Source organism: Ylistrum balloti, unplaced genomic scaffold (genome assembly GCF_031769215.1).
Source record: "Ylistrum balloti isolate Yb309-2 unplaced genomic scaffold, AGI_CSIRO_Ybal_v1 Utg371162, whole genome shotgun sequence".
Classification (NCBI taxonomy): domain Eukaryota; kingdom Metazoa; phylum Mollusca; class Bivalvia; order Pectinida; family Pectinidae; genus Ylistrum; species Ylistrum balloti.
The window spans coordinates 104,669-131,946 of record NW_026782635.1 but is presented as its reverse complement, the minus strand read 5'-3'; the positions used below and the strand labels follow the sequence as shown (position 1 = coordinate 131,946).

The window sequence follows — 27,278 nt, the reverse complement described above, 5'->3', positions numbered from 1 at the left end:
AATCCCGTGGGTCTCGTTCCAATGACGGAACAGAAACAGATATATGGCTTGTCATTAGGGGCATCTGAAGGGAAGTTTGAAGGAACCATCGGGAAAAAATCGTTTGGAAAGCATTGATGTTAAATAATTGTAAATTATGATAAACTGTTTGTGTCGTCATTTTACTGATATTATGACAAAAATATTGCTAAATGATCCCAAAAGTATGATGACACACATGAAACCTGAGCTACTGGTTTTCATCTTATATCTCAAAAAAATGTTTGACCTCATCACTTCTTCATATGGTGTACCAGTACTGCAAAAATCTGTTCAGCAGTTGTGAAGTAGTAGTTATAGAAGGGACTTCAGCCCCGTATAAAAAAGGATGTTACAAAGGTTTATAATGTGATTATAATCTTATCCGAATAAAAACACTTCCGAAACAATCATACCAAGTTCTGGCATTAGAACCTGATATTAATTTTCTGAATGCGAACATTAATAAAAAAATACCTTAAAACAATCGTTAGAACGTGTTGCTTTAAAATATTTGCCCCAGTGTGAAAGGTATAGTTAAGCCACTCTTAGCATTATTGTCGTGTAACGAATGGTTTGCACGTTGTCAGCATTATGTAATTAGATCTAGTATCCTGTTGTGTGTCCTGTGAGTATGTGTCACTGTCGCAGTATATGTCAGTGTAACAGTATATGTCAGTGTAATAGTATATGTCAGTGTAACAGTATATGTCAGTGTAACAGTATATGCCAGTGTATATGTCAGTGTAACAGTATATGTCAGTGTAACAGTATATGTCAGTGTAACAGTATATGTCAGTGTAACAGTATATGTCAGTGTAACAGTATATGTCAGTGTGGCAGTATATGTCAGTGTAATAGTATATGTCAGTGTAACAGTATATGTCAGTGTAACAGTATATGTCAGTGTAACGGTATATGTCAGTGTAACAGTATATGACAGTGTAACAGTATAAGACAGTGTAAAAGTATATGACAGTGTAACAGTATATGTCAGTGTAATAGTATATGTCAGTGTAACAGTGTAACAGTATATGCCAGTGTATATGTCAGTGTAACAGTATATGTCAGTGTAACAGTATATGTCAGTGTAGCACTATATGTCAGTGTAGCAGTATATGTCAGTGTAACAGTATATGTCAGTGTAACAGTATGTGTCAGTGTATATGTCAGTGTAACAGTATATGTAGCAGTATATGTCAGTGTAACAGTATATGTCAGTGTATATGTCAGTGTAACAGTATATGTCAGTGTATATGCCAGTGTAACAGTATATGTCAGTGTTTATGTCAGTGTAACAGTATATGTCAGTGTAACAGTATATGACAGTGTAACAGTATATGTCAGTGTAACAGTATAAGTTAGTGTATATGACAGTGTAACAGTATATGTCAGTGTAGCAGTATATGTCAGTGTAACAGTATAAGTCAGTGTATATGCCAGTGTAACAGTATATGTCAGTGTAACAGTATATGTCAGTGTATATGTCAGTGTAACAGTATATGTCAGTGTTTATGTCAATGTAACAGTATATTGCAGTGTGTCGGTATCTGTCAGTGTAACGGTATATGTCAGTGTAACAGTATAAGTCAGTGTAACGGTATATGTCAGTGTGTATATGTCAGTGTAACACTATATGTCAGTGTAACAGTATAAGTCATTGTAACAGTATATGTCAGTGTATATGTCAGTGTAACAGTATATGTCAGTGTATATGTCAGTGTAACAGTATATGTCAGTGTGTATATGTCAGTGTAACAATATATGTCAGTGTGTATATGTCAGTGCAACAGTATATGTCAGTGTTTATGTCAGTGTAACAGTATATGACAGTGTAACAGTGTATGACAGTGTTTATGTCAGTATAACAGTATATGTCAGTGTAACAGTATATGTCAGTGTAACAGTGTATGACAGTGTTTATGTCAGTGTAACAGTATATGTCAGTGTAACAGTATATGTCAGTGTAACAATATATGTCAGTGTAACAGTGTATGACAGTGTTTATGTCAGTGTAACAGTATATGTCAGTGTAATAGTATATGTCAGTGTAACAGTATATGTCAGTGTAATAGTATATGTCAGTGTACAGTATATGTCAGTGTAACAGTATATGCCAGTGTATATGTCAGTGTAACAGTATATGTCAGTGTAACAGTATATGTCAGTGTAGCACTATATGTCAGTGTAGCAGTATATGTCAGTGTAACAGTATATGTCAGTGTAACAGTATGTGTCAGTGTATATGTCAGTGTAACAGTATATGTCAGTGTAACAGTATATGTCAGTGTAGCAGTATATGTCAGTGTAACAGTATATGTCAGTGTATATGTCAGTGTAACAGTATATGTCAGTGTATATGCCAGTGTAACAGTATATGTCAGTGTTTATGTCAGTGTAACAGTATATGTCAGTGTAACAGTATATGACAGTGTAACAGTATATGACAGTGTAGCAGTATATGTCAGTGTAACAGTATGTGTCAGTGTATATGTCAGTGTAACAGTATATGTCAGTGTAACAGTATATGTCAGTGTAGCAGTATATGTCAGTGTAACAGTATATGTCAGTGTAGCAGTATATGTCAGTGTAACAGTATAAGTCAGTGTATATGCCAGTGTAACAGTATATGTCAGTGTAACAGTATATGTCAGTGTTTATGTCAATGTAACAGTATATTGCAGTGTGTCGGTATCTGTCAGTGTAACGGTATATGTCAGTGTAACAGTATAAGTCAGTGTAACGGTATATGTCAGTGTGTATATGTCAGTGTAACACTATATGTCAGTGTAACAGTATAAGTCATTGTAACAGTATATGTCAGTGTTTATGTCAGTGTAACAGTATATGTCAGTGTATATGTCAGTGTAACAGTATATGTCAGTGTGTATATGTCAGTGTAACAATATATGTCAGTGTGTATATGTCAGTGCAACAGTATATGTCAGTGTTTATGTCAGTGTAACAGTATATGACAGTGTAACAGTGTATGACAGTGTTTATGTCAGTATAACAGTATATGTCAGTGTAACAGTATATGTCAGTGTAACAGTGTATGACAGTGTTTATGTCAGTGTAACAGTATATGTCAGTGTAACAGTATATGTCAGTGTAACAATATATGTCAGTGTAACAGTGTATGACAGTGTTTAAGTCAGTGTAACAGTATATGTCAGTGTAACAGTATATGTCAGTGTAACAGTGTATGACAGTGTTTATGTCATTGTAACAGTATATGTCAGTGTAACAGTGTATGACAGTGTTTATGTCAGTGTAACAGTATATGACAGTGTAACAGTATATTTCAGTGTAACAGTATATGTCAGTGTAACAGTATATGTCAGTGTAGCAGTATATGTCAGTGTAACAGTATATGTCAGTGTAGCAGTATATGTCAGTGTAACAGTATATGTCAGTGTATATGTCAGTGTATATGTCAATGTAACAGTATATGACAATGTAACAGTATATGTCAATGTAACAGTATATGACAGTGTAACAGTATATGACAATGTAACAGTATATTTCAGTGTAACAGTATATGTCAGTGTAACAGTATATGTCAGTGTAGCAGTATATGTCAGTGTAACAGTATATGTCAGTGTAGCATTATATGTCAGTGTAACAGTATATGTCAGTGTATATGTCAGTGTATATGACAGTGTAACAGTATATGTCAATGTAACAGTATATGACAGTGTAACAGTATATGTCAATGTAACAGTATATGACAGTGTAACAGTATATGACAATGTAACAGTATATGTCAGTGTAACAGTATATGTCAGTGTAACAGTATATGTCAGTGTATATGTCAGTGTATATGACAGTGTAACAGTATATGTCAATGTAACAGTATATGACAATGTAACAGTATATGTCAATGTAACAGTATATGACAGTGTAACAGTATATGTCAATGTAACAGTATATGACAGTGTAACAGTATATGACAATGTAACAGTATATGACAGTGTAACAGTATATGTCAGTGTAGCAGTATATGTCAGTGTAACAGTATATGTCAGTGTAGCAGTATATGTCAGTGTAACAGTATATGTCAGTGTATATGTCAGTGTATATATGTCAATGTAACAGTATATGACAGTGTAACAGTATATGTCAATGTAACAGTATATGACAGTGTAACAGTATATGACAATGTAACAGTATATGTCAGTGTAACAGTATATGACAGTGTAACAGTATATGACAGTGTAGCAGTATATGACAGTGTAACAGTATATGTCAATGTAACAGTATATGACAGTGTAACAGTATATGACAGTGTAATAGTATATGTCAGTGTACAGTATATGTCAGTGTAACAGTATATGCCAGTGTAACAGTATATGTCAGTGTAACAGTATATGCCAGTGTATATGTCAGTGTAACAGTATATGTCAGTGTAGCAGTATATGTCAGTGTAGCAGTGTATGTCAGTGTAACAGTATATGTCAGTGTAACAGTATATGCCAGTGTATATGTCAGTGTAACAGTATATGTCAGTGTATATGTCAGTGTAACAGTATATGTCAGTGTAACAGTATATGTCAGTGTAACGGTATATGTCAGTGTAACAGTATATGTCAGTGTAACGGTATATGTCGGTGTAACAGTATATGTCAGTGTAACAGTATATGTCAGTGTAACAGCACGAAAGACGTCTTCAGATCCCCACTACCAGTTTGGCACTCGCTCTTGAAGCCAATTTATATTACTATATTAATAATATTTGATTATGACAACAAGTCTGTAGTGAGAAAAGACAAAGTTTGAAATGTTGCTTTTCACGATTATTGATTTCATCGATCCTCCTTGAGAAATACAGAATAAAAGCTGAAATTTTTAAATGTTCCATTTTGATAGACTTCGATAAGCAGATTCAAGTTATTAATCAACAATCATCAACCCTAGGATTGAATATAAATTCTTAGTCTGATTAGAGTTACAGTGTAGTCATCCAAACATCAAAGACAATTTCTAACTAGTTCGCAGAACTTCAATATACGTTACCAACCTGAAGACATTAGGCCATACCAATTTGATTTATAGTTCGTCGGATTTACCGCTCCTATTTTATCGTCAATCAAAATTAACGAATCCGGACTTATTTTGCATGGGTTCAAAACTTAGAAATTGCCCTATTTCCGGATCACAGTGGCGTTTGTCACAAATGTCGCAATTATAGAAAGCTTTTTTCTGCGTCTGATCTACATTCGACCGGGAAAAAAACTAGCTAATAACATGGGAATAATCGTCGTTTCTGTAACGACTGAGACTGGCCGTTATAATGTCATGCCAAACACAGCAATGGAGACAGCTGACAACATTTTGTTTTATGATCTGTACGATCAGTTAGAACTATCGCATCAAATATTTGAAATAAGAATTTTCGCTACTCGTCCTCCCTGTCCAAACAACATAGTCGTCTTCTCGCCGACCATGCTTGTATCGGTATGTGCGGATTTGAACATGAGATTCGTTGGATTTTTAGTCAGTTCTTACCATAAATCAGAAGACACAAATTCCGATAAATGTAAACAATCCGCATTTTCCGTGCTCATGGGGTCACGTTTTTTCAATATTTTTTATATCGTTTTACTTGTTTTTCTTTCAAGCAAGTGTTGAATACAATACAGTTATCATGTTTTGAAAATGTGTTTTGTTGATAATTTCCGTCTGATTAACATAATTGGTGTGTCCATTTTGGAATTCTGTTCCAGTGCATGTCTTCTTCAGATATTCTGTCTTTCTCTACCAAAATGATCTGCTGAACTTGATGCAATTGGCCATGGATAAATGCAATTACATTACAAATTAATGGTTTACTGTGAGATATTTTGTTGGGTAGCCCTTGAAAACTACCATTTCTTTTTATAAAAGGGCTATCAAGTAAAATGTGTACTCCAATCTAGGACTTCAGAATTCTTTTTGGGTATCATGCATACAATTCTTTTTTAACATATTTTCCTTATATGATACAATATAAATATGGATAAAATGATTTATTACTGGAGTCCTCGATCATTAGAAGTTTTACTTTAAAAGATCTGTCATAATCACTTAGAAACAACATTAAAAACCAAAAGGATAATTTAATTCCAACATAAAAACATTGCTATCAGTCGCTCCCTCCAATTTTGGAAGAATTGGATTTTTTTTTAATATTAAAAAAATTTCGCTCGCTCGCTCCACTTTTAAATCCTAAAATCCCGAAGAACTATAAATCAAATTGGTATGGCCTTAAAAGGTTTGACTTTTGTCGGACATATTGCATTGTTTTTGTAACTCCCCTTTCAGTATCTATACACTTTTGGTAGCGATGTTTGAGGGCCTCAATACCACTTTTAAAGTCCTTTCTTGATCGTTTAGAAAGTCCTACAATCATGTAGGACAGCATCGTCTGACCAAAGGTAGGTTCCGGAAATAGACATTTTTGAAAAGGATGAAAGTCTGATAGCAGGCTAAAGGCGTACATAAGTCGAGATCAGGCGAATCAATTCAACGTGACAGTTGTTGGTCGCAGCCAAGACAATGACGGACCTGTGAACTTGGGAATTGTCCTAGTGGAAAAACATACCTTTTTTCCGGGGCGCTTGAGTTTAATGTTTTTCTCTTAATTTGTCTTCCAATGATAGGACCCTTTATTATCATGTTTATTTTTAAAAGATGTGTTCCGAAGTGTGGGTGGAGCCTTTGTCTAGTAGTTCACTGGTAACAAATCGTATCTATTTAATGCATTTAAGAGATATTTATTGAATTTCGTATCTGAAATAAAAATATATAGCCAAGATAACTATATTGATACTGTACCCGCAGAGGTAATCTGACATTTAGTTTCCATTCTGTCACTTGTTTAACATAAGTGTCTAGTTTTCTCGCGATCCAGAAAACATTGTTTTAAACGGTGATATCACATAGAAGCTTCAGAGCACATAAATCAAGTCTTACGTAATCTATCTTTCAAAAGTCGGTACTGCGCTATGGTGTCTAGACATGTGTATTACAGTCTAACTCTTCCAAGTTTGGTGCTGCTGTTGAAAGGCCGCCAGCGCATTATTGATGTCCAAGTTTGCCAGAGTCAGAATAATACATTTACCTGCTGAGACTTGAAAGGAGACCGCCGCCAGCCTTTAAAGAGACTTATTAGCCTTTAAAGAGACTTACCTGTCGCCAGCCTTTAAAGAGACTAACCCTTCACCAAGTCTGTAGAGACTTAGGAACTTTAAAGAGACTTAACTTATCAATGCCAGCCTTTAAAGAGACTTACCTCGACCGACAGTCTGTAAAGAGACTTACCTCGACCGCCAGCCTTTAAAGAGACTTACCTCGATCGCCAGCCTTTAAAGAGACCTCGACCGACAGTCTGTAAAGAGACTTACCTCGACCGCCAGCCTTTAAAGAGACTTACCTCGATCGCCAGCCTTTAAAGAGACTTACCTCGACCGCCAGCCTTTAAAGAGACTTACCTCGATCGCCAGCCTTTAAAGAGACTTACCTCGACCGCCAGCCTGTAAAGAGACTTACTTCGACAGCCAGCCTTTAAAGAGATTAACCTCGATCGCCAGCCTGTAAAGAGATTTACCTCGACCGCCAGCCTGTAACGAGACTTACTTCGACAGCCTGCCTATAATGAGACTTACGTCGACCGCCAGCCTGTAAAGAGACTTACCTCGACCGCCAGCCTTTTAAGAGACTAACCTCGACCGCCAGCCTGTAACGAGACTTACCTCGATTTGTCAAAGTTTTAGGTGTGAAAATAACATGGACGGAATATCTGGCCAAGATGAGATGACTATTGAATTGTAAAACATTTGTACAGGTAGTTACATGGATTATATCGAGGAAAAAACTAATTGGGTTGATAGCAACACAAATTAGGTGTTTAGCATTTAATTCTTCTCCGATGTAACCAATCGGAGATTTTTTGCAATGATTAAATATTTCAAATAAAATTCATTATTAATAATAAGTCAACAAAATATTTCCGTCAAGTGCGTAAATACACGTATTTATAGAAAACGCGGGTCAGGCGTTTATTCGTTTATTTTTTTTTTATATATATAATGGTTTATTCACAAACAAAATCTTGAATAATTACTGTATAAAAACATCATAACCCAAACTCACAGAAAAATGATCTTGTTTCTATTCATATTTTGAGAGTTAAATAGGTTAGAGCTAAATCTCATAATGGGAGTAACTGGCCAGACACGCACTAGATAGTCACCTAATATTCATTCTTAAGATGATCAAAGCTGTTGATAGGACGTTAAACAGTGAGAAAACCTTGATTAAAGATAATATTACGAAAATGTTTTCATTATTTTGTTCGGTTCTTATATTTGAATGTCATGAATTCTTTAAACGATAAACGACAGTAAAAACAGTGAATGCTAAATGGTAGATTTTAGTGTCTAGTGAGTGAGACTTTTAGATCACCATTCCTGTGATGATACGTGTAATGTTGTTAGTGTCTAGTGAGACTTTTAGATCACCATTCCTGTGATGATACGTGTAATGTTGTTAGTGTCTAGTGAGACATTTAGATCACCATTCCTGTGATGATACGTGTAATGTTGTTAGTGTCTAGTGAGTGAAACTTTTAGATCACCAGTCCTGTGATGATACGTGTAATGTTGTTAGTGTCTAGTGAGTGAGACTTTCAGATCACCAGTCCTGTGTTGATATGTGTTTCCTAGGATCACTGTCTATGAATTCCTTGTGTTACAGTTATGGGACAATTTACAGGTCGTCAGTCCACCAGTATTCCAATGGTGTTTGCGATAGGTGCGGGTGTAAGAATGTTATCAGCAAAATGACAAGATGAAACAGAAAATCAATTATTGGTGGTGTTAGGTCTGAGGATAAATAGGAGTCTCAAATTAGCATTACAGCTTGTCTAGATAACGTTTGTTGAATGCTGAAAATGAGTTGATATGGGCGGGTTTTTTTTGGTCTCATCACGTTTGCTTCTCATACCAGTATCAATATCTTTATATGTTCCTAAAAAGTAATTTCTGACCACACCCTTTGTAAGCAGCAAGATCATCCTCTTTATGTGTATAGCATTTTTTCCAGATCCACGGGGTCGATCATTGACTTCCGGAAAGGAACGTTTACCCGATATGTCTTTCACGTGATGTTTTTGGCAGTCTTGTCTTGTTTCTTATGCATGAGAACTATTCGCAACCATCTTGTTCACTATACCTCACCAAAGTATGCCTAAACATTGAATATAACCAGCCTGTGTTACATTTGCGCATTATGTTGGCATTGCATTACATAAGATAATTAAGCAAAACAGTCATCTCAACGGAAACTAAGATTTTATTTATCATGTCGTCAAATCATAGAATTATCTTTCACATATCGGACCGTGATACGTGGTCGTTATAGGCGTGTATTTGCTGCAAAACGCAGTTACCGTGTCTTCCGATGGGTCACGTGACCTAGAAATGAAGCAGCACAGCCGTATATGGGAACATCAGCAACTCGCCATGTAAGTTATTATATATATCAACCAGATATCCAGTATGGAGACATTTTTTCAATAAGTAAATACAATTTACGTAATCCGGGAATTTCAAAATAGATCCGTTAATTAATCATCATGAATACAGATTCCATTCAAGTGTCCAGTTCACATGGGAATACCAAGAAACGAAAAAGCAGATCGTGCCCGCAAGGCAGCTTTATCGCTACCAACTGTCGTTTTTAAACATTATTTAACTTATTTTAAACCATTCATTAAACAATTTTTCACAGCTTAGTGGCAGGAGGAATGGAATCATTATATATCTCAATAATAAATTGCATTCCGTAAAACCTATCATCGATGAATGGTCTCCATGCTATGAAACTTGAGATTTATCAAATTTTAGGTTGTCTGATAGATGTTGATCTATGTAATAGAATATGACTTACCATTTTAATATTTTGTGATAATATAACCATTAAGATTTTCAGCATTTGTCTTTAACCTTTTTAGTTTGTTTGATTTCCTTTTTGGATTGTTGTGTCTTTCACTGGCTGATGACCCTAATGACCTTTTATGTGTTGACGGACCATTGTAATAATGAGAGTGTCCAGTAGAGTGTCAAACGGCCTGGGAAAGGATGAGCCGGCACAATTTTCAGAGTAGTATTAAAGTGACTCTGAAATTTCTTCACTTTTAATAAACACATCACAAAAATAGCATCGGTGCTATGCATTATCTATGATTTTATTCTCGTCACTGAATGCATAATTATCTCAAGGAATATAGCATGTGTCGAGGATAAAACCTCTCAAATGATGACAGCTGATGTTATTGGAGATGATGATGAATCGCTACGAACAGTAAAAGCTGTAGTGACAAATTTTCCGTGTATTCGATTGTTTATGCTAAAACTGCGGTGACTCTTACATTAATATTAGAAATGACGAGATATGATTAAAGATTGAACAACACACAAATATACCGACATTTCAGCCGGCACAGACTTCAGACGGTTGTTTCAAACTATATGACATTATTGGAATTTCGATATTGCAACAATGTTACTTTTTATAAATACACTGCGGACTTGGGAGTGTGGATATTTCGGAAAGCAAAGCCATTTGCGTCTCCGACATTAAAACTTCGAAATTTAAACAAAATAATTTCAGAAAACTGACTCCCTGTAAATCGATTGTTGTTCATGCTTGTCCTTGTTTTATGAAGCGCCTGAAGACTGTCAGTATTCTGTTTTTATTCTGGTGAATTGGTTACAAAAAACAGTCTCCGATTTAGTTTGTTCGAGTAAAGCTTTAAAACTGCATCCCTGACATGATTCGTAAGGGGCTAACAAAATTTGGGATCTGATGTTTTATCTTCTTTGTAATAAGTTATTGTTCTCGTGTCTCTTTTGTTTCTGGCATTGACTGCTGGTTGTCTGTTCAATGGGACCGGATGTGGTTTTCTGCAGTGTTATAGCACTATAATCGGCGTAGGTTCTGTGCTAACAAGGAGAGACTTGTAAGGACATATTGCAGGCTCCTAAAACGAACGTTTACCTCTGACACACCGAGAGGCCATCCTTAAATGACCTTAGTTTTTCATACGATTTCGACCAATTTAAAAGCAAGTCGAATCCATACTTAAATGTTCACGCATGGTAATATCTCAGCAGTGAGTGTCGTTTATGATACAGGGAATCTAACACCATGAACGAATTAATATTTTAGAGTATTTTGTTATTTGATTCTTTTACAAAGATTATACAAAAGACACACTAGAAAACTCACCTTTCAAACCAAAATTAGAATATCATACAGTGGAGCCAAATAATGGCTTGAACAGTCCCATACAGATGTTTTGTCCATCAATGATTCGTCTGTGATGCGAAGGGAATGTATTTGAAGGTGACTGAGAAAATAAAAACTGACTGATCAAATAAGAAAATGTAGAAGCGCACTTGCCTTAAACGCAATAAATCACATAATGTTTATTTATCCGGTAAATTCAGAACGAACGCCAAATTTATATGTATGTCCTTAACCGTGCCAAAGCTACTCTAACATTCTTGACGGTGTGCGACATTGCCGTGTGATATCACTGTAACGGAAATCATTCGATACAACGTCTTTATATGAGCCTGACTGAGACAAATGCACTGTGACATCCCTTTATAAAACATTAGTCTTACTTAGATTGACCAAGGCTTACATGGCGGGTTTTTTGTCGATGAAGCAGAATACGTTTACTCTTCCGGAACACCTGGTCTAATTTTCCTTTTACTTTTTCAGGAGTCTACTTGTAACTTTGTCTTTTGCTGATACGTTGCACTTGTTTTTGGAATTTGAGTTTGAATTATGTTGCCATGTTGGTATTTTCTTCGTGTTGTAATCATCATATACAGTACAAATTCCGTTTTCCAGATATTGATTTATCTGAAACGCACGCCTTTCACTCGGAGGTGATTTCCTCGATATGGTTAGACAGCGTTATAGGAATATATCAGGTAACGTCTATCGAATGCTCGAAGGTTTTAGATACTTTTGTGATATATTCCATTCACTCTTTCTTCTGTAGGTTATATTTAAAATACTACATACATAGAACATATGAAAATGACTTTCTCCAATATTAATTTTGAAATTATCTTAGGTAGAAAAACGATGCATTGTATGCGGGTGTTTGAACATGCCGATGACACATATGTATCTAAATTAATCAATGTTTTTATTTGATTTGTGAGTTAATGACTGTAAACATTATATTTTCTATATTATCCAGTCTGTTTCTAGAAAATAATGCGAATTTATACAACACCAACCAACAGTCGATTAAAACTTCGGTCAAATTAACGAAGCGCACCGCCACCCTTTCCTGTACAGATGGGGATATATTATTGGAACAAATACTACAGAAAAAAAGTCCATCCTTATAAGGACCAGCATCATTTTGACTGGAGTTAGAAAGGCCGCAAACAACGTCAATTAGTATGTAGCATTTGTGACAGAAGTTATCTTGAATAGTTGCATTAATTAGAAGTATGGGGAAGGGATCATTTCGTTATTTTTGCGCTTTATACAATTCAGTGATTTTAGAAAGTGTTAAATGTGCAAACCAAATTTGGGAATTTAGCAGAGTGAGAATTGTATGTCTCACAAAGTGTCAATGAACCATGTTATCAGGCTAACATATCTTACTCATTGATATCTTCCTGCTTATCCTAACATGAGAAATGTATTATGACGTCAATATGTCATAATATATATATGTGTGTGTATGTTATACATACTCTCATTATTCAAACGCAACACACATCAACGTTTAAGTTATTTTGTAAATAACTTTGGGATATAGAAATTCTGGCACGAAATACGGCAAATTCCTCTTCAGTGCTCAAGCTTGGTTACCATGGAGTCGTTTGGTTACAATTAATCTCACACGTAAATGATGCTTTGTGTACTTGTGGTAATCACTGTGAAAACATCGTTTACTCCTTTTATAATATAATCTTTATACCAATTTAAGGAATATTTTCATAAAATTTCATTACTTTTAATGTTGCGATCAACTTGGATACCATTTTGTTCGGAAATCCTCATTTCACCGTCAGCCTTAACGCAAATATACTCATATATAGTCATTCATCTAGCCTAGTAACGGATTTAGATTTCAATAGTAATGATAACTGTAGATATTGGCATGTTTCCGCGATAGTAATTGCTTTCCATATGTAAATATATATTGGGAGATGTAAAGTTACAACAACTTGTATGTTTTTCTAAGGTTGACAATAAATATGGTTAAATCAGTCACTGTCTGAAACTTTTGACAAATTTTCGCTGGATACTGTCTGTATCGACAGAATTATCTATTTCACCAAAACTTTTGATATTCCTTTGCAGTCTTACGTTGTACAGTACCGTTATTCTCTATTTCGCTCAGTCCTTCCATTGCGACTGCTACCTGTCGTTGAACTTGTAAAGTCACATCCGACAAGGTCCCATTTAGCGCGAGTAATGCTTATGCTGATTAGCAGTAGAAGACAAAAAAAGTACTCTTTACACGACAATATACCCGTATTGGGCAGGCCGTTTTTGAACCAGTTTTCAGCCCTTTTTATCTTGGATCATAAATAACTATATTCTAATTTCTATATTCATTCAAGGTGCACTTTGAAATTAATCAGTTTTACAATGCTTGTTCTTAACACTAAAATCAAATGAATCTCTTGCTGTAGAGCAGCACAGTTCTAACATTACCAGTTTGTAGACACAAAGTGTGAATCCTATATAAAATCAATACCGTGTACATGCACCTGTCAGCAGATGAACACTATTGTCATAGGCAGAACAATAATAGACAATTTAGCAACCAATTTCTCTGAAATCGATTTCACTGCAAAACTTCGTTTTCGTTAATTTGCGTTCTGTCAAGCATATTTTTGTTTTAAATTTATGGATGATTTTGACGGTTTTTGTCGATGTTTCTGCTGTCCTGGACTACATTGTATCATGCTGTGGTATCGAATGTGACATGCCTGCAATACGGGACGTACATGTAACAGAGAGTTGGGGCGTCTATACACTTCTGCTTTCAGAAATCCTAGGTTTGCTTTATTTCACAACATGACCGAAGGATACGAAGAACGCAGCCTCCTTTCTACAGAGTGGAAATGAAATTATTGAATGTATTGACGCTTTTTCTGTTAAGAGGACACTGTGTATAGAAAACCATGGATATGCTTTGTCCCACTGCAAAGTTAAGGTGTCTGTCCAGTGCTACGAAATATCGATCATTATAACGTTGTACAAAAGACATAAATCAATGCATTTATAATAGAGTATAGTTGTACATTGAATTCAACTGTACCATACAGCTTCTAGGACTCGTAAGTGATGATAGGGTCCTAAATTGCTGGAGCCTAAAAAGCGACTGAGCAACGAAGTAAATGTCAAAAACCGGGATGGAAATAAGCCCTTCCTCTATCATTATCAATGTGATTTCAGAAGGATATAAAGTACAGGTATACATTTTAAACCGTGCCATGCGTTTTACGGTTAAAGTCAACAAGCCGTGTCTAAACCATGCGACCGCGAAGCTGATACAAAAATCACACAAGCATATGAAGCGACTGACACAAATCAGAAGCGTTCGAATTTTATGTTTTGTGTTTAAAGTCTTATCAGCAGCTATGGTGTTGATTAGTTTTAAGGGCTGCGTAGTTTTTGTGATATCTTTCGTGTGATGGTGCGGAACAGTAGCCGACTTTAAAGTCCTACCACACGGACGTATACTGTCGAATGCACCTAATAAAGAAGATGGAGAGGTCTACAACGAGACAGCTTTGCCGGAAAGTACACTTAGCTGCCTTTCTTTTCGTAGTTTATGGTCGTTAATAAAACTGAAACACGAATTCCATATTTTAAACAGAGAAACAAACACGCTTATAATTAGGTCAGTGTAGGAAAACAACAAAGAAACTACCAACATGTTAACGGAAGCATGTTTCTGGTTCAAATATGAACAAAAGAAATTGCAAAGCCATTAGTCCCAGAAGTGAAAGCATCTTCTCCTTCATCGACGATACCTGTCATGTTAATCTTTGTCAGAGCTAATCAGTAATGTCACGTTCCCAAATTAGAACAAGGTCAATAAGAACAAAACCACTTAATAGAATCTTTCACCTCCTTGAAAGTGATATAGATGAATCTCCCTCCCCGGATCAACCCCTAGGATGAGGATCTAAGCCCGAGAATGAGATACCCCGATCTCACTCAGTTACAGGTAATAGATTGTTTTTCTAGCACCTACCACTCATTACATTACTTAATATTTCATCAGAGTTTGGCGTATCGCGTGGGAACCTCAAACTACCCACACAGTCTCTCCACTTTTAAACACTGTTTGGATAGTGCTGCGTAAGCAATGTAGGGCGCACTTACAATAAATACATTTTTCAGTGAAGATGTTATTTCATCTACAACATCTGAAATTTTAACATCAACATAACCTACGTTTTTGGTGAAAAGCACTGGTATAGGTGCCACCTACGTTTACACGCGGATGAATACACCGATGCTTAAAATTTCCGCGCAAACGCACGTAAAGGTACTAGACACATTGGGTGAGATAGAAAAATCTAGGACGGGGTTTTACGTGGAATATCCCTGTCTAAGGTGCGAGGAAAGAAAATCTCATACCAGTAAAAAGCGCTCATTTACTTGTTTACGTAAGAGAAAAAGATATTCAACACGTACAGGTTCATTTCTCCTCATATTCCTTAATGACATCATTATAACAACCGTAAGCATTCCCTCAATACCAATTAACCTGCATCTCTCGAAAAATGTGATGCGGGTTTGTCAGTTTTAGACATCTTATAATATAGAAACTATAGAATATGGAATGTTAACACCATTGATGTGGGTTGTTGGAGTGTTCCTATCCAGAAATGGAAAATTCACAATTGTGAAATGGCAATCATCATGCTTATCATACAGGTTGGTGGAAAGTTGCTCCTGTTCTTTTTGTTGCTAGAAAAGATCGAGGTTAGCTTCTGATCCAGAACAGTCTGTCGTGTCATTCCTTTCCATTCCTGGTGGATGACTTTATCTTGTGTATTGTATTATATTTATATAGAAATGGTACGGTTAGATACAGATGTATGTCGTTTGAAACAACCGACATTTTAGACGTAGCCGGTATTTCTCAAAATATTCTGCCTGAGGATTGTTGTATCATTAAAAACATGCTACTCATAGGAAATTGTGTGTCTCTTGGTTTTTCAAAGAAATCAGTTTACGTCAAGCAGAAGACACACAGAAGACGTTTCATGGTAAAAGCCCTTTGGGAAGGTTAGAGAAAATCGAAGTTTTAGTTTCTCACTGAAAAAAAAAGATAATTTCATTTCGGATTTCTTGTCATGTCATGTACGCAGAAATGAGAAAGTTAATGAGGTTCCCAAAGCGCCATTATCCAACAACCAAATGATGCTGAAGTGTGTAACTCAAATTCTAAAATTCTATAGCTTATTTCATTCAAAATAATTAGCCACACCATAAAATTCAGGAAATAAACATGTTAACTGCATTTCAACTTACGTGGAAAGATGTGTAACCAGTGGATTAGAAGATAGAGCGGACGTTGTCCTCGCATGTATGCATGTATAGATACAAAATAAAGGAAATTTCATTGCTATGCTTGAGATTCATCTCAACATTTTGGAGCTTAATATTTGAACTTTAAACAAAAACATGACGGATTTTATAAGCTTCGGTCTAGCAAAAGACAATCTTGAAGACGGACACCAGTATCTATAAAATTACGTGTCAAAATAAGAATAACTCGTATCGATACGCGTTACTCAAAATGTGTTCCAAAATATATGCACACCAGACCTTTATTCTGGTGAAAAACAACATAATTTGTAGACTTACTGATAAAGAATATGAGATTGCAGAAAAAAGGTCGAGAAAACTTTAATTCCAATTCAATGTTTAGCGAACGAAAATGCAAAGATATTTGATAGAATAAAAAGAAGGTGTCGAAGACTCCGCCACTACTTCCTGCTTATATACTTCTATCTAATAAAAATGTTTCTTTCCATATCAGAATCGCATGCTTATTGTTTATGTACATCATTTTTTAATTTTACATTTCCTTGTCGCGAAAATATTATTTTGGCGAGTATAACATAAAAAAACCTCCAAAAACTACGTTCATTGACTTTTTCTTGCTTTCCACATTTCTTGAGATCACTATAGAGTCTAATGATAGGAAAGATGTAACGAAAAGATGTTTTTTGATTTTAATACCCCGAAGTTTTAATCACATGTTTGTTGTTAAAGTATGCCATTCACTTGTGTAACTTTGTGTAATCTATGAAATATCAGGTGGTGGAAAATGCTGGTGGACTTCAATTCCCGAAAGTTTGCCGTAACCAGCATGCCACGTTTTAATTCATATAATGGCACGGTTCAGAATATAAACTTGGACTTGAGTCTGCTCTAAAATGTTTTATAAATTAGCATTATGAAATTTGTTTCAAGATAGTGCTATTAAACCTCCCCGTCTAGACTTTGGATTTTCCTCATTAGCTTCTTAGTCTTCAAAATTTAGGCCTCTAGCATCACCGACGAGTCCTAGAAGGACGAAACGGCTGTATGATGTAGCATCACTGATGAGTTCTAGAAGGACGAAACGGCTGTATGATGTAGCATCACTGACGAGTTCTAGAAGGACGAAACGGCTGTACGATGTAGTTTAATTCACTGTCTGTTTCTACTGTATCGTCTCATGAATTTGTATTAAAAGACAAAAGAAAATTCCAACATGTCAACATAATCATAAGCCAAGCTCAAATCTAAAACCAAATAGGACAAATCATGGTTAAAAGTAAGATTATTTACACAGAGACTTCTGCAAAATACAGGGAGAATAAGGACAGGTGTTCCGGACGAGTAAGTATCTTCTGCTTCATCGGCGACACATAAACCTGGGTAAATCCAAGTAAGTAATGTCACGTTCTCAAATGAGAACTACATTATAGGTATAAAGCAAGGGAACTAACAGGGAAACTTACGAGCATCACGCACGAGAAAATATCCGATATTCTCGATAGTATAACCTTTAAATACAGGTCTACTTTAAGTTCACTTACATTATCTTCACATTTCTCACGATCATTTTAGTGTCTAATGATAGAAAAGAGTTTTTGTTTTAGTAAAGTGCTTCCATTTAAAAGACAGATTTGCGGAACCTTTAACACGTTATGATAAATATTTAACACTGCGCTACAGTTCAGCTCCGTACATATCACAGTGAAGCTCCGTGCGTGTCGGATAGATCGATCACAATGACCGGAGGTAGAAATCTACGGACTGCCAATGCTGGACGAACGTAAGCCTGTTATCTTCTAGAGACATACTATTGTCTTCGTATCAGTAGCCTACCACAAAAATAGACCAGTTATCTTTAGCTCAATGATCAGACTATGTTCTTACTTCAACTGTTTCCCCTGTATACATATTTTTTTTTCTAATATACTGACTCACCCACCATTTGTTTTTATTTTTTTATTATATTGTAAAATTATGTACCAGTTAGCTAGTGAATGACATGAATGTTCACATTAGTTTCCCGGATCTACAAAATAACTTTTAAATTCTAACTTTTGTTTTTCAAACAACATCTGACAACATTTCCTCAAAAGCCATGGTATCGTCGCATCTTTTCTTCTTTCGATGGTACATGTACCACAAGCCCTTAAGACAATACGAAACGTCTACAAAGTAACGTAAACGTGGTCGGTTCTTTTGTAAAATCAGAATTGATAAAACAAAACAACAGATGTCAACAAAATCACAATCCAAACTCGAAATTCAACAAACCTTACGCAAAATTTGAACAAAGAAAGATCTTCACGGGGACATCCTGAAAATGTTCAATTAGAATAAGACCCGGTGTTGACCCGATCTCAACATGGTATTTAGATAATTTGTTAACAATGAAAGTAACCAATATCTTTAGTGACAGACAATTTTCAGTACGAATCAAATAATCGCTGATACGTCATGAACTTTTCTTTTCTTCGTCGTGTTTCATTTTAATCAAATGATGTAGCCCACATCGCTTTTAATAGTGACTTTGAACAATGTGATATCGCCCCTTTTGTTGCTGAGGCAAATGATTCCATGGGTATCGGTAAGTAGAGCTGTGTATACGTGTCTCAGTTGATATAATGTGGTTTAGGTAACTTCCATGGGTATCGGTAAGTAGAGCTGTGTATACGTGTCTCAGTTGATATAATGTGGTTTAGGTAACTTCCATGGGTATCGGTAAGTAGAGCTGTGTATACGTGTCTCAGTTGATATAATGTGGTTTAGGTAACTTCCATGGGTATCGGTAAGTAGAGCTGTGTATACGTGTCTCAGTTGATATAATGTGGTTTAGGTAACTTCCATGGGTATCGGTAAGTAGAGCTGTGTATACGTGTCTCAGTTGATATAATGTGGTTTAGGTAACTTCCATGGGTATCGGTAAGTAGAGCTGTTTATACGTGTCTCAGTTGATATAATGTGGTTTAGGTAACTTCCATGGGTATCGGTAAGTAGAGCTGTGTATACGTGTCTCAGTTGATATAATGTGGTTTAGGTAACTTCCATGGGTATCGGTAAGTAGAACTGTGTATACGTGTCTCAGTTGATATAATGTGGTTTAGGTAACTTCCATGGGTATCGGTAAGTAGAACTGTGTATACGTGTCTCAGTTGATATAATGTGGTTTAGGTTACTCTCAGTTTTACTTTTTATCAATTATTTGTTAGATGACCCAAAATCAAACTAACCGATATTGGGGCGTGCGTATTTCTGTTTCATGAAAGTGGGACCAAAAGGATATTAAGGAGACTGGACATGCAGCATCGGGATGTTGATTTTACCTTTGTTTGCTGTCTTTTTTCCCTGAGCGTCATATTTAACTCTTCATGATACCTCTCTCTATATGCCTCTGCTTGTTGTGAGGACGTTAAACAACGCTAAAAACACATCCATTTCCTCGCTGCTCGCTAGGTCTACTTCAACTGTATATGAGAACTATCTTATTTCGAGGAAAACTATGCTATTGCTGATTCTGAGTATGTAAAGAGCAATAACTCTCATCTATGTTCCACTAAAATACTGGTGTTTGAATTCCTCTTATGGGCACACATGTTTGCTTATATCATATTCTTTTGAATTTCGCACCAGTCAAGTAGCGAAGCATACGCGTGAACGTAAACGCGTGTTTCTTCGCTGACTTTCGAAAGACCATTTTGAAACGTGTTTCCTTGTAGTTGATGCCTCACTTAGAAAGTTGCATACCATTCAAACATTGAGTTAAAACGTCTTATTTATTATTACATCACAAAGGTGAACAAACAAATTTGGATTTACAAAATTGAAATGAAGTTATTATCTGTATCTAACGCATGATGTAAAACGATTTTTTGATAAGGGTTATATGTGAATCTGCCTATAATTTGCCTTCAATAAATATGAATAATAACGAAGAGTTAAGAAGTTTTTAAATTCGAAAAAGACTTAAAATTCTAAACACTTTTTGTTTTAGTTTCCAAAATTGAAGAAACGATTTTGATAATATGAATTTCAGGTTACGAAGTAATGTGTGTGTTCTGTAAAATTGTCCATGATTGAGTATTTCTGGTCATCCATTACTGGTAGGCATTTACATGTCCCTAATGAACGATATAAACAGGGAGTGACCGGCATGCGATATTCGCGGATCACGTAGTTTAAAGTGTATGGTCATGGATCACCTCTGAGATGTAGGGCATTAAACCGCCATTTCGGCCGATAACCGATATATAGTTATCTACTATTTGTACATGTACAGTTAACAATTCCTATTTCCAAAATGTACCAGAATAGACCTTGCAAATCGTTTTAATTCATTTCACTTTCAGTTAAATTGATGACGTCTTATTGTTAACGTGGAACGAGCGTCGGTCAGCGATCCGGGGAATGAACACCGAAAAGATTGATTGCAATGACAAATGTTTATTTACAATGATGACAATAAAGAGATTAAATAAAAAAAACCTATAATACCCACACGTCACACTCACTAATTCACTCATTCACAAACACAATTATTACAAGTTACAGTCTGTAGCTACACACACAACGACGAATGGGATCCTGGTACAGTTCCGGTGCAAGACAGTCGCTAACCTGCAACCACGCTCAATCCAGAGCCAAGAGGTATAAACACATCAAGCAGCACCATGCTTGCTTGAAACGCCCAAATTGGCAAACTCACTAGTGTCCAAGACACGACAGGAAAGCTGGGATGTACACACTAGTGTCCTTGACACGACAGCCATCCCAATAGTAGATATACTGTGACTCAGCCTCCAAGCAAGTCGCTGACCCTGGCCTACGTAACGACCCAACACATGTATTCCATGCTGACCTTGACCCTGGCGAAGAGAACTTATCCGGTCGGTCCTGACGCTGGAGTCACAATGAGTTGGCACAGCTGACTGGTCCTGGCTTGATAGCTGAGAATCCTAGTCCGTTATGTGAAGCTACAATAATACATAGTGGAAAATAATGCTGTAGTCACACAGATTCACTCTCACCTGGCATACTAATTAACTAATAATTAATTATCAATAATATAAATATTCATTAATATATTGTAAATATACGTAAATCAATATAATAAAGATAAAGGGATAAGTGTGCGGCTCCAAATGGCTATAAAAACACGACTCAGCACAATTCATAGAAGTTGGCGTCTCACGGCTTCCATACTTTTTTACCCAGTGCGCGTACACACTCCAACTAACGCTATAGCTCTAGCTCAGAGCTTCCATAGAATTTTAAAACGGACAAGAACCCTATATTTATTAAATAATTCTACACACAACAATCTATTATGTTTATATTATCTAAATACACCAGAAATCAATAGGAAGTATGAAATTAAAATGATATAGCAGAAACACACCACAAAACAAGTGTACTACATGTATCAACAATAGTTACGCATGATTGGAGCGCACCGACACCTCGATTGCTTGACCCGATAGATTTGACGGCATGGATAAAATAATGCCAGAAAAAAAACATATGGAAACGGAAGAAAGAAACATAACTTACCACAGTCTGTCGTCTGTGCCTTGTTCACAATATCGGAAACAGCTATATTTACATATCGGTTACACGAACTCACAAAACTGTGGACCGTAAACAAGTGTCCATTTCGTGCACAACCGGTCAAGCCCGTGACGTATATCCGCCCAGTGGTGCGGACAATTAAGAGTCCTTACACCGCAAAACAAACTCAAATTAAAACTTACCATTTATAGACAAACTATACATGCTTACGTGACATGTATTACCATTATTATGACATGGACTTATGACATGGGAAAACGAGTCGGTTATGTGATAAACATGTAGGTACATTTATTATTCGTTTTTTATATCAATATTAATCACCTGTAACCAATATACGCATAATGATAAGATATTGCGCATTCGGACGTATATTAATTTTCATTTATATCATAAATTCCCATTTCAAAGTTACTAAAATACATATAAAAAAAAAAGAAGAGAATTTATAATTAATATTATGTATCTTTTAACACAATCTATTGACTCAAATGGGGAAAATGTTATCTTGATAGATATATGCAACTAATTCTGTGTATTCTGTGATATAGTTCGCCTGCATTGCTGTCTGAACGCGAAGTTTCGATATTCCGTAACAGTGTTGTGTTGCTGAAGTGTTCTCTTCCATACCCGCTTTAATGTCTAATGCTTTTTTGCTAATATTATTTATATTGTAAGTTGAGACAAAAATCAACCAAGAGATCATAGTCATTCCATGAAAGATAAACCTTGAACTTATTCCATATAGCAAACTTGATTGAATCTGAGCGCCATTTTCGTCCGGTCATTACATGACGCATAAATTATTATCAAATGGCTTTTCCTGACAAACATTTTGTTGACATTTTAGCGGCATATTCTATTTGATTGACATAATACAGATAACATAGGAGACGTAATATTGAACATAATAAAAGTAAAGTAAAATCGAACCTTTATTAATGGAAGTATATCATTATATAAGCATCTATAACTAAAGAGTCGTATAACTACAACGGAAAGGAAACACGCTACCATTGACGTGTAAATAAACAAATAACATCGCCAAACAATGTTTATTGGACACTAATGTTCGAGTCCATTAAACACTTCAACCCGAAACTTCAATTACCTTTAAACTAAACAAATGAAAGTTAAATAAACACTTTCAATATGTATCTTTAGCGAGACCTAGTGAGAATAACAAACACATTATTAAGATAATGGACAGTTTTATCATAACGGTCAAAGAGTACCCTGGACGCTGCCATTTGGTTACATGAACTATGAAGAAATCGGTGCAACATTTCGGTCTTCTGTACATGATGATACAACATGTTATATGTGGTAAGTTGACAATTTCATTAGAATTGGATTTGTTACAAATTTCTGCTAAACACTATAACGATGATAATGTTGATATTTGCAAAGTTCGTAATAGTTACGTCGAGATGGAATACGTTTGTCAGTATTTATAATTCATTATTTGTGAAAATATGGCATGTTTTTTTAGCAATCTCTATACGAACGAAATAACAACATGCACCGGTACCTGATAAAGATTAAAACTAAAACGTCCTTATCACAGAATATTGATTAAGGAAGTTTACCAATATCTTTTAGATGAAGGTATCCTCGATTTGGTAACAGGAGAAAATGGCATTTCTGACAATGCGCTAACAGCGTCATCATATCTCCAATGTTGTCCTGCACAAATGGCTAGATTTAACAGTAGCCGTGCCTGGTGTGCAGGAAATGTTCACATAGGCGGAGAGTATATCCAGGTAATACTGAACATAAAACAAATCAAGTTATAGAAAATTTCGCAAGGATAAATAAGCATGCCGTACAAGAAAATAAAAAAACCAAATTTCAAAACCAGCAGAGTTTACCATACACAGTAGGTTCTAAACATATGTTATATGTATACCCTGAATCAATTTACAAGAAATGCTTAAAACTATGGAAGTAACATCTAAATCTTACAAAGCTAAGAGATGTTCTCAAAGGCTTTTACGTGAAAAACTCAATTTTCCCGAAAGACGTAACACCTAACACAGACTTAAACCTACTTCAGTTAAGATAAACACGAACGTCATTTACAAGAAATACGAAACACGAATTAGAAATACAGCATGATAATTGTGTATCAGGTATTAGAAATAACAAATGCCTTAAAGTATTGCATCTATCACATCAAAAGATTGTACAAAAACACACATTTCGTCCTTTTAGGGTTCGTCAGTGATGCTATGAGCTTAAAGTGTGTACCATATGAGATGACTTGGAAAGATCAAACATAATCGAAAGAAATGTCAATATCTAATTGGAGAGAAGATATCTAGCTATGAATAAATATGAGAGATTTACATGGAGACGTCTGAAAAAGTACACGGAGAATAAGTCCAGGTATTCCGAAAAAAGTGCGTGTCTTGTGCTTCATCGACGACACCCACCATGTAAATCGCGATCAATCCAAGTAAATAATGTCACATTCTCAAATGAAAACAAGGTATACAACAAAGGAGCCAACAAGCAAACTAAAGAGCATTAAAAACGTCGAGCTGAATAATAGAATAAGTCTCAATGAGATCATCATGGCGACCAAAAATCTTCCCAATAATATTCATCGTTCTGCTTCTTTTGAAACTCTGCGTTACAAGTTCGTTTGTCAGCTGACGACTTCCTGCACGAAAATCGCGATAATGGGAACAGGCTAGTGATATTTGATTATAATAGGTTGGGGATGCATGGATATTCCTATCCAGAAATGAAATAGTGGTGTACAGGATAGAAAATCAAATGTTGTTATAAAAGAGATTTTAGAAGTAGGTGCTTAAGATTAGTAAAGCGCTCATTGGAGTTCTTCAAAATCCACACACATTTACAGAAATATGTCATCTTTAATGTTTAGGCATCTGTCTAAATGTATTTCAGCATGTATTGAGATATACATATATTTACATTCTTGGCTTGGTTTCTTCATTAACAACTAGGTCATTAATTGAAAATGGTATCATTACTATTTATTTTAAAGTGGTGCGTTCTTGTGTATTGGAGTCCAATTAAACAGGCCCACAATTCTATTCATAAAAAAGGTGGAGTTTAAGACAGTTTCGACACTGAAGGCAATCGAAACTCTTGGTCGGGCAGATTCCAACCAATGGGTGTCATCATACAATGTCAATATCAGTCTGGATGGAATCACTTGGAATTACATAATGAACTCCACAACAGGCGAAGTGAAGGTAATACTTATCGACTTCGTGTGCTGTTATGTATATGCGACAAAAGGCCTTTTTAGGAACAATTGAAATTTGCCAATGAACTAATTTAAACTTAACTGAATGATTGTTGTAACACTTAAAATGATAACCCAGGAAATGTGTTACAAAAACGCCTCTGGGGCCTGTGATATGATATATTTAGTGCAGCGAATCATGAGTATGAAACAAGGACTAATATTTTGTAAAGATATCAATCAAAACATTAGTTAACACCATCAAATTGCATTATTTTGAATAAGTAGAATGTGTTACAATTAATGATCTGGAAAAGGTAACGTGATATTGCAAAATGATGAAATTTTCAACAATTCCAAAAGTTGAAAATGTTAATTTGTAATTTTAGATATGACAATTTTTAATGGATGTCATGCATCTATTTCCGGTTTTCTTTCGCCATAAAGATATGTTATTTTGCGCAATTTGAAAATTTAGATAGAAATGTAGAAAGATCATCAGAGTTTGTATGAATATGTTCCTGTTAAAAAAAATCACTTTTGCGTCTAAATTACCTTTACTTCTTAAATGGCATCAGCTAAGTCTTCAATGCATTTTGCCACTGTTTTTTTTTAAATATCACTTAAAATCATTAAATGCAGGAACGGTAACCTTTCAGTACTTTTTGTTTTAAGTAACAATGTGTTCAACTACAAACACTTATCTCTGATTGCAAATATGACGAAATATTTGAAAAATACGACCAATTACAAATCAACCGTTTTTGTGCGACGAAAATGCAATTAGCAACAGACCAGAATTATGAAAAGCTAAGAAGTATTGTAAAGATATTGTAACAGATTAGGTTAAATCTATAAACGTAAAAAAGATGTCCAGAAGCCCTTTTACCTCGTAAAACAAATAAACGATCATAAATCCATATATCCTAATTTTATTTCAGAACATAAAATTCGAACTCTGTTTTTATCAACAGTTTTACTCGTTTACCTATATATTTTTGAAATCTAATTCTGAAAAGATACATAAATGTTGATTGCACTTCTCGGTGTTCGGTTCAACATGTTGAACGAGAACTATACATCACTGACAACTTTTACTTTCTAGAGCATCATTCAATGCATGAAGCAATCACTTTATCAGAGTTTTAAAAATTCAAATCTTTGAAAAAAAATAATAAACTAATCATTGCTTTGATTTTCCTCTGTGAAGCGTTTCCCGGGGAATTTTGACAGGTTAACAATCGTCACCAACGAACTGGATGGGAATGTCATTTCAAAGTACATTCGCATCATACCCATTACTTTCCAAGGCTATCTGTCGATGAGACTTGAGGTGCAAGGATGTCCAGCTGCAGATCTTTGTAGTGAGTTTTCATTTTGAGATTTCGGCTTTTTCGAATTACATTGTAATGACATCATATCTTTTCTTTCAGCTTTCCTTGGTAAAACTGTCATTATAATATATTTGCATAATTACTTTTAGTCAACTTGACTGCCACATTTATCATGAACAACAATAACAATGTCGCTGACGTATAAATATAAATATAGAATAAGATCTACTTAAAGGCTGATGAAGGGCTGGTATTTAGGAAAATTACTTCTAAGACGTTTGTATACAATTCGAAATATTGCAGACCAATTTTTATCTGGCATAAGACCTCGATGTGAGCAATATTCCTAATTCCTTGAAGAATACGTGTTAACAATTTGTAGCCAATCTTTAACAAGCATAGATAAGCAGTTGTCAAACAATTTTATATTTGGTAATGAGATATAAAGTGGGTTAAGTTTAACTATATTTTATACACAGAAGTTTTCAATATACTAGTACCAGGTCTAAATATCTATGATGCCTCGATAATTTATCGATGTATTT

The 27,278-nt window shown here is 35.4% G+C and overlaps 1 protein-coding gene across 1 annotated transcript; it reads left to right on the top strand.

The window, feature by feature from the left end:
- Positions 1 to 23,444: 23,444 nt before the first annotated feature.
- Positions 23,445 to 26,780, top strand: LOC132561175 (lactadherin-like). Its single transcript, XM_060225902.1, has 4 exons — positions 23,445 to 23,505; positions 23,782 to 23,942; positions 25,257 to 25,406; positions 26,610 to 26,780. The coding sequence occupies exons 1-4, from the start codon at positions 23,445 to 23,447 to the stop codon at positions 26,778 to 26,780; spliced, it is 543 nt and encodes a 180-aa protein (XP_060081885.1).
- Positions 26,781 to 27,278: the final 498 nt, after the last annotated feature.